We start from the raw sequence: 16,371 nt of genomic DNA, 5'->3' as shown, positions 1-16,371 counted from the left end.
AAAGTAGAAGTAACATTTCTGACAACTTGAAGTCTGCCTCAGTTTTTACTGAGTTGACGATATTTTTCCTGAATATTCTTAAAGGCAATTCACTTGTCCAACATGTAGGACTTCATGAGTTGAATCTTGTGGTTGCAGGAAAAGAGATTATTGTACAAAGAGTGAGACCTGCTCTCAGTCTGTGTTTAAGGTCAGACTTTGCTAGGGGGTGAGTTTCACCTTGGTCCCACTGCCGCGATCTCACACCCCGAGCTCTTACAGCACGAAGGTTGTACCCCGGGCACTGTGCCTGGCACACGTGTCGCAGTGCAGGGGTAAGGCTGCCGTGCAATGCTAAAACTGTGAGAGTGAGAGGCAAGGACCAACTGTGTGTCTCAGTCTCAATGTACAAGACTTAGGAGGTCTTCAAAGAGCCATTTGATCAATTCTTTTTCCCCCCTACTCATAGGCTTTGTATCCATTGATCACCTGCCTGTTGTGTGTCAGTCAGAAACAGTTTTTTTTAAATAACTGGCACGTTTTCCTGCAGAACTGTTTGTCACATCTAAAGGTAAGAATCCTTTTCAATTCAGGAACTGTTGCAAATCACTAGTATTTATTCCAGTATGTTCTCAGAATTCACATGCCAAATAAACAATGAATATTTGGCTGTTTAAAAGGACACTGAAATATTTTTCTAAAAAAAATAAGTAAATGTTTCAAGTCTCTGTTTGTATTAAACTTAGTACGTTTTTGTGATGCTGTGTCATGTTGGAAATAGATGTGGTCACTTTGGGGGCTATCGATTCTATTGAGTAAAATCTGCAGAAGCATCTGCTAATAAGGACTGTTCATGCCAGAGAAAGTACAGACTGTAATTCTTCATGTGAAAATTACATGTGAGAAAATAAGCGACTTGTCTGCTCTTTTAAGTAGAATGTATAGGAAGTGCAAAATTTCACTCACTAGTTGAATGAATAGAAAATTAATTGCAAGGCCATAAAAGACACTATATCTACAACCAGTGATACGTATTTTAAGAAAAAATTACAGTGTCCCTTTAACTGATGACTTCCATTGATAGCATTGTAAACAGCAATTGGTTGACAAAGACATCACGATACTTAGAAACTGGTGATTTTTTTAAAGTGACTTTCTCGTAGCATTAATTGTTGTACATGCTCTTTCCTTAATTATGATTAACAGAATCATGATTTTGCCTAATGCATTAATTTTGAAAATGTTAGTAAATTCTTTGATCCTGCTTCATAATACTGATTCTGGTTAGGTATGAGAGACAATTCCGAAGCTTATTAGTAAAATATGTAGACCAGCATGAAGTCAAAAGGAAACCGGTTTAGCTGCTTGGATTGTTTTTAAGGGTCATTTTGTTCTCACAACATCTTTCACACCTTTCTGTTGCTTGTTGGGTTTTGTATATTTTTCATCTAACATTGCAGTTCTTTTGCAATATTTGCCTTGATTTTTGTTTTGTGGTTTACTTTGCTTATGGAGGCTGCTTGTGCTTTTGTTTTTAAAACTTTTAAAAAAACTCTTACAATCTAGGAGTTACCTTTTTCTGGCATAATGTCCACTGTTGATAATGGATATATTAAAACTATAAATGCCAGTGAGTTTGACTGGTAGTTGCTGAGCATGCATTTTATATTTTACTTAATTTTGTTAACCACTAACAGCTTAACACATTGACTGTAAGGCTCTATTCAGCAGAAATTCCATATATGAATTTCTGCAGTTCAGAATTTGCAGTGTTATGATGCTCTGCCATCAGTGAGTTATTTAGGATATTTTATGGCTTGGTTTAATTTGGCACACCAAATACTATTGATTTTTTTGGGTGCCTACTTTGTTCAGAAACTTTTTTGAGTTTAATCTTGAAAAATACACCCCACTGTCCTCATGTGTCTTACAAATTAATGTGTTCCTTTGTTTCCGAAGCTAATGAAATGCATGCACTCTGAAATTAGTAATCTCATTAATTTACAAATCTGAATTTCACAGCAGTTTAGTCTTTTAGATTTCCCCTTTCACATTTTATTTCCTGATTTCCTAATGACTAAAGTTATTTTATTTGCAATTACTTAAAAATGTAAAATGAATTAAGGAATTCCAAATCCATTGTCACTACTGTCTTTGTTATTTAATAACATAATTTGGAGAGTTACTGGAAGATACTTAGAGCACTGAAAAGGTTCACCTACCCCTACTGTATTTCTTGCGGTTAACAAATTATCAGTTGAAATAATGACAACACTTAGACTGTCACAGGGATATTCTTTAAAGAGTACAGGCACGTTAGCAAGTCACCAAGAGGTAACATAGTTCATGGATTCATGATGCTCACTTTATTCCCTGGTGACTACCCAGTGCAAGCTCTTAGCTAGCCATGAACACCGTCACACTTGAATGACAGAAGTGAGCAATTTCCCATTTGCCATGGTGTGAAAGCCCACATCCTTGCTGTTGCTCCATAGTACCTGATGCACAGTATGTTCACACCCTGCCTTACCTTTTGGTGCTATGCTGTATTTGATAATGAAACCAAGAGTACTTTGAATCCTATTCCTAGTGATACTTATGGCCCTTTTAAACTCCTCATGCTGGGTTTCAGTGTGCTTTACATTTAGTTATCCTCAAATTCAAGCTTAGTGTATGGGGAAAACATCCTAGCCTTGCTGAAAGGAGGAAACCTAGTGGTCTGGACTGATGAAAATAGCAGATAAGCGAGTTGTAAGAGCCTCTTTAGACCAGGAGCATACCAAAGGGTATTTTTTGGTATATGTATAGCTGGCTTTGTTGTACAGTTGGGATGCTGTTTCAGCATTGATCCTAGTAGGCATTTTTTTTAAAAACAGCGGTGTAGACAAAATTCTGAATTTGTTCAGCAGACAGTATGTTTTACAGTGCTGGATCAGTATTGTAAAACATTTTCCTTACTTTTTTTGACTAGTATCTAAACAGACTAATTCTAGCAAGTTTGTAAGAAAGTTGATAAATTCTTGGGTGAAGCTGAGTTATTGTAGTATCTTTACCACCTCTTCTGGGGAGACGAAGGAACATTTAAGAAAGCTGCTGAAATGCGAGTGACAGTGTCCATCATTCTATACCACTGTTGTGTGGAAAAAGAATATTTTGTTCATCACAGTTTAACCTTGAAAGCTGAAGGGAAGTTTTCTGCCACTATAGCAAAACCTTGATTTCTACTGAATAGAGTCCTTGCTAGACAGCTATCTGTTGGTTTTGTGCTTTTTTTCATCTAACATGCATGTGCCTTCCATTCTCATGTTTGTTATGTTTTGCTGTCTCACATTGCTTTATTTAGATGCCATCTAACAACAGTATCAGAAAACAAATAGAAACACTGCAGGTGAGTTAATATGTTGTAACTCAGTGAAATGTTGCTTTGTCTCATGTAAATACTTTTTTTTTTAATGTTTTTTGTTTTATTTTGTGCTTTCCTTTCTTTGTAGAATTGCTGTTAGTACTGTTAAAAAGCAACAGGACTAAGAATAGCTAATGTTTCAAAGATCTGTTTTTCTTGCCAGGAAGTAAAGGAGAAAGATCAGAAAATTATCTAATACAAATTTTTCCTTGGGGGTAAAAATGTGGCTTTATGAGATTGATTATCAATATCACAGCTGGTTTTCCTGAACAGCAGTGCATGTTTCCGCTGAAGTAAACTACCTATTCAGATGTATGGGTTTTTCTGTTCATTCATTTCAAAAAGTGTCTTGCATGTGAGCAAACTGAAAACATTCTCACAATAAAAAAATGTGAAACTGATTTACTATATCAACTTGCAGTGCACTAACTTGAAAGACTTTTACACTGTTGGTTTTGCAGGTTTTAAAAAGTAGAAATTGTTTTAGTTCAGAACAGAAGAAAAGTTTAACATCAAAGTTTAACATCAGTATTAAAAAGTACTTTCTTCAGTAAGTGATTACATTTGACTAACATGGAAAAATGCTGTTTTGTTTCTTGCCATCATTGAGATTTGTTTCATTGAGTCATTTTAGTGTGTTGTGTAAAACCACTGTAAATATTACTTTTTTGGTTTTGTAAGAGATATTGTTCTTGACAGCTTATTTCGTAGTGTGCTGATATCATAATTTATGTTAAAAGTTTTACGATTTTAAACAAAACTGTGTTAAAAAAAAACTGATAGAGTACTTTAAAATCTGAGGGACATCAGCTAAAAAGGACTAAAATTCAGCCAAATTGTTGAATTACACACCCTACTCTAATTGCTGTAATGTCAAAGAGGAAAGGAAATACTAACATATTAACACCAAGTGTACAGGAAGTGTACCATAAATCAGATCAAAAAGCTATTTTCTTATAGCATATTTTTTTAGTTCCTCATTGTAGGAAGAGATAACAAAAATTTTCAGTGTTTCAGATATTAAAAGTACTGCTGGATTTATTTTGTAGCTCTTTTTAAAAAGTGAATGCCTCCTTATACACTACTTTTTCTTTATAATAAAGAAGCAAACTTTGTCATAATTAGTTGGAAGTAGCTATATTGGATGATACACCTGCTAAGAGAATGTTGTTAACACATTGTAAAATATTTGCTACCTCTACCGTATTTTTTATTCAATGATTAAAAGCCAATAATAAATTTTTGGTTTATTTCTGGATCTGTAAATTAAGCTCCCCTGTAGGATATCAGAAATAAGAAAATGAAAGCATTACTGAGTTCTAGGCACCTCATTTCAGATAGACTTTGATGACACATGTGCCAATGAATTACCCAGCCTACTTTGACCATCAGTAATTGTTGACCTGTAAATTAAATACAGTGAATAATAATATGGGTTTTTTGCTGTTTGAGTTAATTAAAATGAAAGCTATCACAGTCTCCCCTTCTCATACAGTTCTCTTTGCTTCTTCCTCATGGTAGCACTGCCGGTAAATGAACTGGACAGTGGGACAGTTGTCTGTGTGAATACTGACCAGGGACAGGTGTAATTTTTACTGGTTAGATTTTGTCCAGATCACCTTCCTGAATTTACCTACTGCCTAGTTAGAGGTGTACTGGTCCAGAGGTGATGGCAGAGCACATGGATGAGTGGGAAGGGAGGGTAGAAGAGCATTATCACTGATGTAAACTGGGTTAAGTAATTCCCTCTAATGTTGTGGTAGTCAGTCATGTATGTTACTTGTATGTACTACTTTAAAGTACTGCTTTTGCCTCTGTGATTCTGTGATAGGCCTTCAGCCCCTCTTAAAGTAAGCTGCTGGCAAAACTGGTAGTCCTGACCTATGTCTGTTAAAGCCATTCAAAAATACTCTCCTTTGTGTATTCTGTTGCACAGACATGGACGTGAAATTATTTTGATCAGCTTACTGATGTGAGTTGGGCTTTCTTACTGCTAGAGTTAACGCAGAGGGAGCATTGAGGTTGTGGAGGAGGGAACCAAGGATGAGACCATCTCTTTTTGAACAGTATGGTCTTAGGTCCACTTATACCCCTTGTGAAAGGACAAAGTTGTTGGGTTTTTTGTTGGGTTTGTTTGGGTTCGTTAGTTTGAATTGAGACAATACCTAAAAAGTTGACAACTGGGAATCATTTATTACGTTCAGAAGTTTATATTTATGGCCAAATCCAGGAGTCTTGCTGGACATTTCTAGATAATACATACACCAAGAATCCGTAGTTGGAAAGGAGGTTTCTGGAGTTGGTAAAAAGAATATTAGTTAGTTACTATTTTACACAGTTTAAGAGCTCAGAGGAGCAAAGCTAAACTCCTAGTAGCAGCTTTCAGACAAAAATTGTTTTTCATCCAGTACATACTTTAAACTGAATTATGCTGCAGGATTTTACATTAATTCAAGAAAAGGTAGCTTAATTGTTAAAATAAAATTTCACTGGAAGTAGGTAAACACTGATACAGCCTGCAGGAAATGGCTAAGTTGTGTGAAACCATACCCAGAGAAGCTTCCTTGTGTGCCTGCCCTGTTTTGCATTCTTTTCTTCTGTACCTGCTACTGTCTGCTGTCACAAACTGAGTGATGGAATTAGACTTTGTTCCTGATCCAAAGCAGCTACTCCAGGATTTTAGGCAAACTATAAATTAGTTTGCTATTAAGTAGCTATTCGTTACCAATGGCTTTCTGAGAAAAGTTCTCGGAAGCAATACACTCTTAGTGTTCATCTCAAGAGGAATATCTGCTTTGTAGTTACTCCTCTGCCCTCAGAATGAGAGACATGTAAAATGAGCTGGAATTGCTAGTTAAAAATTTAGGTAATACTCATAAATGTGCGATACAGGGTTGTTTTTATGGAAAAATATTAAAAACTTGTAGTGAATATTAAACACATCATCTTTCATTGTTTAAAAAAAAAAGAAAATATTTTCAAAAGTGAAAACTAGAAATTTTCTCAGTGTCTCACAGGCAACAATAACTGTATTTTTTCATTTATTTTACAGAATAAAGATCCCAAAATGTCCCGAGTTGCACTGGAATCTTTATATAGGTTATTGTGGGTTTATGTTATTAGAATAAAATGTGAAAGCAACACTGTAACTCAAAGGTAAGTTCATTATGCAAAGGATTTTAAACTACTGATTGTTGCAGATTTTTTCCCACCTAGTAGGAGAGGAGATCTTGAAGCCAGCTAAGGGATGGCTTAGTTGAGTAAACAGGGTTTTGTCTTAATAGGGAAAACAAAAAGACCTTGATTATTTTGATGAAGAGAAGGAATAGAGTCTAGAATTATCTTTGCAGGGATAGAAGATGGCAGAGAGATAAGCAGGAAATTTATTGAATTTAAAAGGCACTAATGGTACCAGAACAAATAGGGTATGAAGTGGCCATCACTAAGTGTGGACTGGAAATGAAAAGTTTTTCTTTATGAATGTGCATAATGAGAATTTGGAATAGTTATTCAGATTTTGCCCCTTCTCCTGACTGTCAGTAACTAGTTTAAAACAGGATCTTGTTCATTTTATAAATGAATCCATGATACTGCTGCCTGTGACAACTGGGGCTGTACTTCCTGTAGGTGATACTACCTGTCATATACTTCTGTATTATTTTGTAGTAGCCCCACCAACACACTTCCAGATTTGAACTATAACATCTCTGCTGTTATAAGGAGTTACTTTTAAAAGGCTTTTTTCCTTCTTTTTGTTTCTAAATTCTCATAGCCGTCTCATGAGCATTGTATCAGCACTTTTTCCAAAAGGATCGCGTAGCGTGGTCCCACGAGACACACCTCTGAATATATTTGTGAAGATTATTCAGTTCATTGCTCAGGTAAGAATATATTTAGTTAGAGCTGTAAGAATAGAATGAACATTATTTGGAAGAAATGGAAATTTATGGTTAGTTTTAGAATTTTCCTGAATATGTATAACAAATGAAATAACTCACTGTGTTTCTAATAGTGGCTAAATTATTCTATTTAAACTTCAATGACTGTTGTGTATGAACATTATGATGGTTAGTATTTACATTTGCATTGCACTGTTGTGTATATATATATAAGGTACACTAATAAAATTAGTATATCCATTATGATATTTTTATAAGGGACAAAGCATTAGAGCAGTAGTATCCAGTTATATATGGAGACTGCCCTCTGTAGATAGAAAAAGTATACAATTAATGCAGTAGTGTGTAGTTATTATTATGATTTGTATTATTTTAGGCACTTCTGTTATCCTAATATTGAATTGCAGGATATAATCTCACAAGATAAACTCTCATTCATCTATAACATTATAGATTAGAGACATGTTTTCCTGTCTTAGAAATTGGTTGTTTGTGCTTCAGCTCCTAAAATGATTTGGGTTTGGTCATATAGGGATGAGGTAGGACACAGAACCCTTCACTGTTAAATTTTTTTATATTTATTGTATTTGTATTTTAATGTTTTTTTCATTTCCATGAGCTTTTCTTTATCCCTAATTTTTAGTTTTCTAAAACAGTTCAACTTATTTGTGGAAATGCGTTTGACCTGAGCAGAATTGTCTGGGAATTTTTTCAGGAGACATGGTTCAACTGTATCAGAGGAGGAGCTGTGTTGAATTGTATTATATTAAAAAAAAAATAAAAATTAAGTCATAGGAATAAATATGAAAAAAAAAAAAAAGGAATATTTTTTAAACTTCTTTATTTTTATTTTTTAAATTTTTAAGACAGGATACCCAGCATCTGTGCAAAGCCAAGAAATTGTGTGTATTAACAGAAAAGAGATGATCATATGAATCTATTTTACTTTATAGGAACGTTTGGATTTTGCAATGAAAGAAATAATATTTGATCTTCTTAGTGTTGGAAAATCACCTAAAACCTTCACTATTAATCCAGAGGTAAAAAAAGCTCATTACTTGCATGCCATGAGAACAACATAGGGGGATTTTGGGGAAAAGTGATTAACTATTTTTGAGCCAGGATAAAAGCAGATTAATAAATATCTGAAGGTGTGTTCTATTAAAACTAAAGAAGTAGTTGTAGTCATGCACAATTTCTGTTTCATTTCCAGTAGATAAGCTAGCAGCAGTTCTGCAATTGGGACTTATTTCAACAAAAATTTCAGAAAGTATGAGGTTTTTTTACAGTATAACCCTAAAACCTTTCTATAGGAAAGTCATACCCAGCCCTTATGTTTCAAGACCCAGTCTAACAGATGAGACATTTAAGCAATGTATGTCATCAGTGTGTTACCGTAGAGATTCATCAACTCCTTTAGTGCTCAGCACTATAAAGTATTCAGAATCTTAGCCTGGGCCCAGTCAGTTTATTTGAAACAGAGTTGTGGGGAGGCATGAAAAGCTTAAACTTTATTCTTGTTGCTTTCACTACCCTATAATGTAATATTTAAATAATACCTGTCCTACTGGAACTGTACTGCTGCCTATTCATAAGAGAGGAAAAATGCAAATTTTATTTTGTCTCTATTATACTTCAATATTATAATTTCTTCTGTTTTCTCTTTCCTTTTTTTGTCCCTTTTTTGCTCTTGAAGAGGATGAATATTGGCCTCAGAGTCTTCCTTGTTATAGCAGATAGCTTGCAGCAGAAAGATGGTGAACCACCAATGCCAACAACAGGAGTTGTTCTCCCTTCAGGAAATACTCTGCGTGTCAAGAAAATTTTTCTTAATAAAACGCTGACAGATGAGGAAGCAAAAGTTATAGGTATGTTGTATTCTTTTGTAGGTTGGCATTCCAGTATGCGTGTTTATATTCTCAGTTATTCTCAAGTAGTACATTTGTGTAACTTTAATTATGTATTTATTTTAATTGTTAACAAGAATCTAATGAGAGCCTGTTTTAACAGAATTGCTTTGATTCTTTTGAGAGGGCTACTAGACAATATTGACCTTCTGGTGTCTGAGATGAAATCCATGGCTTTTCTTAAAAGTGTTTTGCATTGCCAAATCAGCACAAAGAAGCATGAGTGCAGTTAGTGTGGTAAAATAGCATGGCAAGTTTTGTTCCCTTGATGTCACTCTAAAATGTCTCAAGTGTCTCACAGCTGAGTGAAGTAAGACAATTTTAATCCCTGTGCTCTACTGATATTCTGTGAATGAGGTAGTAATCTCTAAAGGGTTGTTTCAACATGTAAAATTTAAACTAGAACTAAAAAGCTTGGAATTGAGAAAACAACTAAGGGTTGCTTCAGTGTTTATGTTCTTTCTGAAATACACTATTTTCATATACCACCTCATATTTGTATATTTGTATATTTATATATATATATAATATATACATGCATTTCTTTTGACAGTTAAACTACATGTTTTATGTCATCTGTTGTACAATAAGAAATTTGTCCAAAACTGAATAAGTGGCAGATATTTTAATTAAAATGTAAAATTAAATAAGAACAAATGAAAGAGGTGATGGAACTCTTTGACTTTTCAGGAATGTCTATATACTATCCTCAAGTGAGAAAAGCACTGGATAGCATTCTTAGGCATTTGGACAAAGAAGTTGGAAGGCCCATGTGCATGACTAGCGTGCAGATGTCCAATAAAGAACCAGAAGACATGATTACGTATGTACTGCATTACAGTATTTTCACTGTCACAGTAGCATCATATTATTTTTATGCTGCAATGTTGCAGATGCCATCATTAATGCATTGCAATAGTGGGTTTTTTACTTGACTAATAAGTGAATGTTAATTTCATTAATTAAAGCTAAAAATGTTTGTTACCTCCTTAGTTTTGACATGAAATTGAAAATAAATATATATGGTGTACTGAAGTAAATTTTCCTGTTCTTTTTTTGGTTATACACTCTTTTTATAGGGGTGAGAGGAAACCTAAGATAGATTTGTTCAGAACTTGCATTGCTGCTATCCCAAGACTGATTCCAGATGGCATGAGTAGGACTGACCTCATTGAATTGCTTGCAAGGTAAGAGAAATGAAGTTGAGCTCTTATTGGATGTTCTTTTTTAAATGCTGCATGTGCACGTTTGTCAGTGCACTCACTATGCAGTATAAGTCCACTGCATACAGATTCCATCCTTCCTGCTCCTGACTACCCTCTGCAGTTGGTCGAGTTTTACTGGCCAGAGTAGCAGGAGGTAAATGTATCCTGCAGATCTTGCACTTATTTTTAGAGATAATTTTTGAGAAGCGGGAATTTATTTCTGTTGCTTTGGGGGTTTTTTGAATGTGTTGTATCTTTTTTTTACAACTATCATGCTTTTTCCCCCTTTTTTTCTCTTCCTATTGCTAATACTATAAATCTTCATAGAGTCATTCTTGTTTGACATTACCAAAATGTGAGACAGGCACTTAAGGGAAACTGTTCTTTTCCTCTACGAATCCTGCATTGTTTTTCCATTTTTTTGATCCAACAAGACCCGTACTCTTCTGTTTCTTATCTCAGTTTAAATTGAATGTGCCTTATTGGTCCTGATAAGTAGTTGAGATATTTTTTTTATTCTTAATGCAAGAATGGTCTTGGCACAGAAATACAGGATAGCTTTTAGCTTTGAAATTATAAATTCATTTTAATATAATGTGTTGAGTTACATATATACTAAGTTAGTAATAATGTGAGAGAATAAGGTTCTTCTAACTTCTAATTTTTCTTCAGTGTTAAAAGGCATATAAAAGACATGAAGCATTAAGTAATAATACAGTACTGGGATACATTTCTTCTACCTTAGCGGGCTGAGACATATTTTTAAGTATATATGCAAAGGGATTTTTTTTGTGAGTTTTTTTCCTCATATCTAAAGTAAAGCTTTAACTGCAAAAATTATCTGTTCTTTTCAGTTTTAATTTGAAGAAAAGAACCTGTGCATCACAGAGTGCCTGTATACTGAGCTTTAAGGTGGTTGCTCAGATGCATGCAAAGATGTACCTATGTGAAAGACTTGGCAGTCTCTCCTGAAAATTGTTTGTATTAAGTTTTGTGAAACCTTGCAATATTTTGCTATAGTAGAAGCACCTTCTGTTAGTAGCCAGTTTCAGGTCTATTCAGTGCTGAAAATGCGTCTATGTGAAAGTGTTCTCTACATTGTACAGCAAAGAAGGAAGAGTTAACACTGAACTTCAAATGATAAAGGCTGATTAAGAGTGTGTGTATCTAGGGTGATGATACCAGTATTTTTTCTAAACAGGCTGACAATTCATATGGATGAAGAACTTCGTGCCTTGGCTTTCAATACTCTCCAAGCATTAATGCTTGATTTTCCAGATTGGCGGGAAGATGTTCTTTCAGGATTTGTATATTTTATTGTGCGTGAAGTGACTGACGTCCACCCAACGCTTCTTGACAATGCAGTAAAAATGTTAGTGCAGCTCATAAATCAGTGGAAACAAGCAGCCCAAATGCACAATAAAACTCAAGATTCTCAGGTATATCTATATAAGGTCCTTTGATGTTAGAACACAGTCTGAATCTACATACAGTTTTATTAGTGGACTTCATTGTTTTTGTTAAGTAATAAAAATTCAGCTAACTTTCTTACAGTGCTTGAAGACTTTTAGATCTATTTTTTTAAATCAGCATTTCTACCCAACCAAAATGAGTTTCAAAAACGCTAATTCATGACTACATTTTTGCTTACATCAGAAGTCATCATGTGTAACTGGAAATAAATAGGAGTTATTAAACAGTAGAACTAGGAAAAACCCAGCATTTTTTACTAGCCAATAGAACGAGGTCAAGTAGTTTGATTTTATACAGTCTTTTACATAAGAGTATTCATATTTTTTTTTTAATTTTGCTCTCACTGCATCATTCTCCTGAGAAAGTGAAATAAAGATGTTCTCGTGATATATGTTTGGACTAAATTCAGAGAGATAATAAAAAAACAAAGTGGCTAATACTATGTTATTCTCATAATGCAAATTTGACCAGTAGCCAAACAAGATCTAAATATTTTATGATTATTTTGCCATCTCCAGTAGTGGAACTATATCTTAATTGTGTTTACTTTTTTTCTTCATTTGCTTAACTTCTGTGATCTTTTTCTTAGCGTGGTGTATCCAATGGGGCTGCCCATACCCTTCCTCTGGAGAGGACCCTTTATTCCAGTGTATTTCACGTGGTGGAAGGCTTTGCTTTGGTCATCCTTTGCAGCACCAGGCCTGCCACCAGGCGATTAGCTGTCAGTGTTCTGAGAGAAATAAGGGCCTTGTTCACACTTCTAGAAATTTCGAAGGTAAGAGTTGATGACCTGTTCTTACAACTGCTTAATGAAACTGATTTTATGTTGACTTTCTTTGAGCTTTTTATGCTTTGTATATTGTAGAGTGATGATGAATTGGCTATAGATGTAATGGACAGACTAAGTGCTACTATCCTGGAAAGTTTCATACATCTCACTGGGGCTGACCAGGTAGGACAATTTTTATATTAAGTTGGTTATAAGATGACATAATGCTGCAAAACTGTCCCAAATATATTTTAAATGATAGTGTCACTGTGTTCATGCTAAGTTTGTCAACAATTTAGCACCACAAACAAAGAGAAAAAGGCAAAAATCTTGACTAATGTTGTGAGACTGACACGACCATTATACACTTTCTGACCAATAGTGTGTCATTATCACCACTGTATAAACGCTGACAACTCTATCTGGTTTTTCTTATCTTGCTTACTGATTGCAATTTCTTTGAAGCAAAGGGCACTGCCTTTTTCTGCAGCAGTATAGTTTCATAATGGTCAGTGTGTCCTTTATCCGTGATGAAAGCCATAATAACTGTCAGTGAATAACAACTGAATTCCATACTTATGTACTTATCATAAACTCTTAAGTATCAAGGAAACCCTTCTGATTTTAGGTTTAGGAAACAAGTTGGAATTCAGTAATAAGACTTTGAGTACAAATATTTTGTAAGAATGAAATCATGAGTGAAAAGGCCTTTTTCTAGAATTTGCTATTTCCTAATACCCAGTTCCTTCCCAAACAGCATGTTTATATAACTGTTCACATTAAGAACTTCTGTAAAAAACCCACATAAATTATGTGTTTTATCTGTTGCAGATGTGGTTTTGACAGTGATACTTTATTAGATATTTAACAATTAAAGAGATTGCTACTTAATACACATGGATATTAAGTATTGCCTTATTCTCTTTTCTATGCACACAGACTACTTTACTGTACTGTCCCAGTTCAATAGATTTACAAACTCTGGCTGACTGGAATTCCTCCCCAATCAGCCACCAGTTTGATGTGGTCAGTCCCTCGCATATATGGATATTTGCACATGTGACTCAAGGCCAAGATCCATGGATTATAAGCCTCTCAAGTTTCATGAAGCAGGAAAATCTTCCAAAACACTGCCCAACAGCTGTAAGCTATGCTTGGACGTTTGCTTATACCAGACTCCAACTGCTGTCTCCACAAGTGGATATCAAGTAAGTTGATTTCTAAAGTAAGTGCAGTATATTATATTGGGTATTCTTTCAAGATTTATCATCACTGTAAAGTCATTATTGTTGAGCAAGGTGACATGTAGGCTCTTGATATTTTCTTTGGATTTAATTCAGCTTTATGTAACAAAAAATTACAGCAGATTTATCTGGATAAAAAGTTATCTGCTGTGAAGATTAATTCATGCCTTTGACCATATTGTAGTTCAACAAATTTGAATATAAAAGTGTACATTATTGATGAACAGGTCTGTTCTGAAAAACTTATTCAGAGTTTACTATGTTAACAATATTGGAAGCAATGGCATGTGCACAATTGAAAAATAAATTCAGTAGAAAACCAAAGTGAAATGTGGTAAGCTTCATTTATTGTGCTGAGCTTTTTTTTTTTTTTTAATAGCAGCCCTATCAATGCAAAGAAAGTGAATACTACTACAAGCAGTGACTCCTATATTGGGCTCTGGAGAAACTACCTGATTCTTTGCTGCAGTGCAGCGTCTTCTTCAAACTCCTCCACTTCCACAGGCTCTGTGAGATGTTCCCCTCCTGAGACGCTGGCGTCTACTCCTGACAGTGGTTATAGCATTGATTCAAGAGTAGGTTCTTCTAATGCTTGTTGTAAATAAGTCTACATGTATTTGGAAATAGAAACACCAGAACCTATAATAACTGTCATGATTAGAAACTGGGATAATTTATCTCAGAATATTTTTAGTATACGTTAGTTTTTCATTTGCTTAGGGGATAGCGTTTTAGTTCACTTTTCCCAGTCTGTGCTGTAGAAGCTTTTCTGCTTACGTTTTTAAGGCAAATCTTACCATGTAATAAAAACAGTTACCCAGTCTCAAAGTCTTAGCTAGCTGTAATAAAGAAATGTTTTCTTCACTGTTAAGGGGTTGTTTTTGCTGTCAGTAGACTTCTGCAGTTCTGAGCAAAAAGCCTCTCACTTTAGTAATTGAAACAGCAACCTATTCCGGCATGATGTATCTTGTTATATTTTCCCAACCGCAGACAGTTTTCTGTCTGCCTAGCTTCAGAGCGCCTGCAGATTATTTTTTTCCCCCTTCTTTTCTGCTTTTTGCTCGTCTCCTTTTTGGCTTCCTGTAAAAGGTACAGTAGACATGAAGATAATTCTTGGACTATGCAGCAGATTTTTGGCAGAAGCAGCCTGTTCCACTTCCATCTTGTTATCAGGATACTTTCTCTAAATCTGAAAAACTGCAGACTGAAGGCTGTGATCTCTTTGAGAGCTGCAAGGGACTCTAAGGAGTTGGACACAAAAAATCTACTTACTTTCCCCAAGGACGGCAGATACACCACACATGCATAGCATCTGTATATCGTGTTGAGTCATTCATTGTCATCTGACAATGAAAATTGAGTAATGCAAGAAATAGTTAATACTATTTTACTATTTCAGAAAATCTTTTTCCATGTCAAATATAACTTTCATTTTTATCATTTTGAGTCACTGATCCAATGTGAGAAGACAGAGAAATTACAGCAGGTATTTTCATGTCACCATTTGTTTGGCAACTATTTCATTCTGTTTTATTCTGGTTTTCTTTTTAGATTATTGGCATTCCATCCCCTTCCTCCCTGTTTAAGCACATAGTTCCAATGATGCGCTCTGAGAGCATGGAAATTACAGAATCCCTTGTCCTGGGACTTGGCAGGACCAACCCAGGAGCTTTTAGGTAACTGTTGTGTTTGATTCTGCTTTTACGCCAGTTGATTATGAAGCTAGGGAATCAGAGCTCATAGAAAAAGATTCACTGTTTTTTCTTTCAAGAATTTTGAAAAAGCTCTGACAACTGATTGTCTTGTCTTTTCTAGCATTTAGAGGCGTGATATAGATTGTTAGAGGTGTGAAAGAATTTCATGTGGAGGTCATGCCTGCATAAAGAAAAAGAAGTTAGTTGAAACTATAAACAGCTAACTTTTATTGATATTAAAAGCTGCCATTTTGTTAAAGAACAGACTGTGTGAAGTAATAACATGTGAAATGTTATTTATATTCAAGTTTATTAGAGTAGATAAACTCTCCTTATTGGTATTGCCAAGTGCTCTTTATGGAGGATGGGTGAAGAGTGAGAACATCTGAGGGGAAGAAAACCTCCTGGGAAAGCCATCAGGTGTTCTGTGACAGCAGCCAACCTCATATAATGAGAGTTATGAAGTTGTACTGTGCCTAGCAACCAACTGTGCTTCTGCAGAAAGAACCAGAGATCACTTACATTGTTGGTTTTGAATGAGATGATGTTTCTCTCCAGTCACTTGTGTCCTGTATTATTGCAGATGAGGAGCCAATATTGAATCTGTAATGCCAAGTCCTCAGTTATCATATTCTGCTTTATATCCCTTTATAATCTTATAATTTTATATAATATCTGACTTTGCTCCCCTACCAGGAGCAAAGCAAGACTTTGTCTCATGACCCTGAAGATCTGTTTAAAAGTTTAAATCGTAATTGTACTGTAAAGCCCAGAAATGCTTTCAGAGATAATTTCACC

At 35.0% G+C, this 16,371-nt stretch overlaps 1 protein-coding gene across 9 annotated transcripts in view; it reads left to right on the top strand.

The window, feature by feature from the left end:
- Positions 1-16,371, top strand: part of FRYL (FRY like transcription coactivator) — a 135,817-nt gene that overhangs the window by 62,397 nt on the left and 57,049 nt on the right. For 5 of the 9 annotated variants that reach the window (XM_039385094.1, XM_039385096.1, XM_039385082.1 and 2 more), the window contains exons 11-23: positions 449-550; positions 6,435-6,538; positions 7,155-7,263; positions 8,235-8,321; positions 8,978-9,149; positions 9,879-10,011; positions 10,268-10,375; positions 11,595-11,832; positions 12,456-12,641; positions 12,732-12,818; positions 13,575-13,843; positions 14,259-14,454; positions 15,431-15,555. In XM_039385094.1, the coding sequence (XP_039241028.1) occupies positions 449-550; positions 6,435-6,538; positions 7,155-7,263; positions 8,235-8,321; positions 8,978-9,149; positions 9,879-10,011; positions 10,268-10,375; positions 11,595-11,832; positions 12,456-12,641; positions 12,732-12,818; positions 13,575-13,843; positions 14,259-14,454; positions 15,431-15,555 (1,916 nt within the window). Of the gene's footprint in view, positions 1-448; positions 551-3,322; positions 3,368-3,453; positions 3,933-6,434; positions 6,539-7,154; positions 7,264-8,234; positions 8,322-8,977; positions 9,150-9,878; positions 10,012-10,267; positions 10,376-11,594; positions 11,833-12,455; positions 12,642-12,731; positions 12,819-13,574; positions 13,844-14,258; positions 14,455-15,430; positions 15,556-16,371 lie in introns of those variants that run through there. The other 4 variants (XM_039385069.1, XM_039385062.1, XM_027717713.2 and 1 more) reach the window with 2 other exon arrangements.

The sequence above is a fragment of the Pipra filicauda genome, unplaced genomic scaffold, assembly GCF_003945595.2.
Source record: "Pipra filicauda isolate LSUMZ 115617 unplaced genomic scaffold, ASM394559v2 scaffold116_size3395265_pilon, whole genome shotgun sequence".
Lineage (NCBI taxonomy): Eukaryota > Metazoa > Chordata > Aves > Passeriformes > Pipridae > Pipra > Pipra filicauda.
Note: the sequence above shows the minus strand (reverse complement) of the source record. Positions and strands in the feature narration are given on the sequence as shown.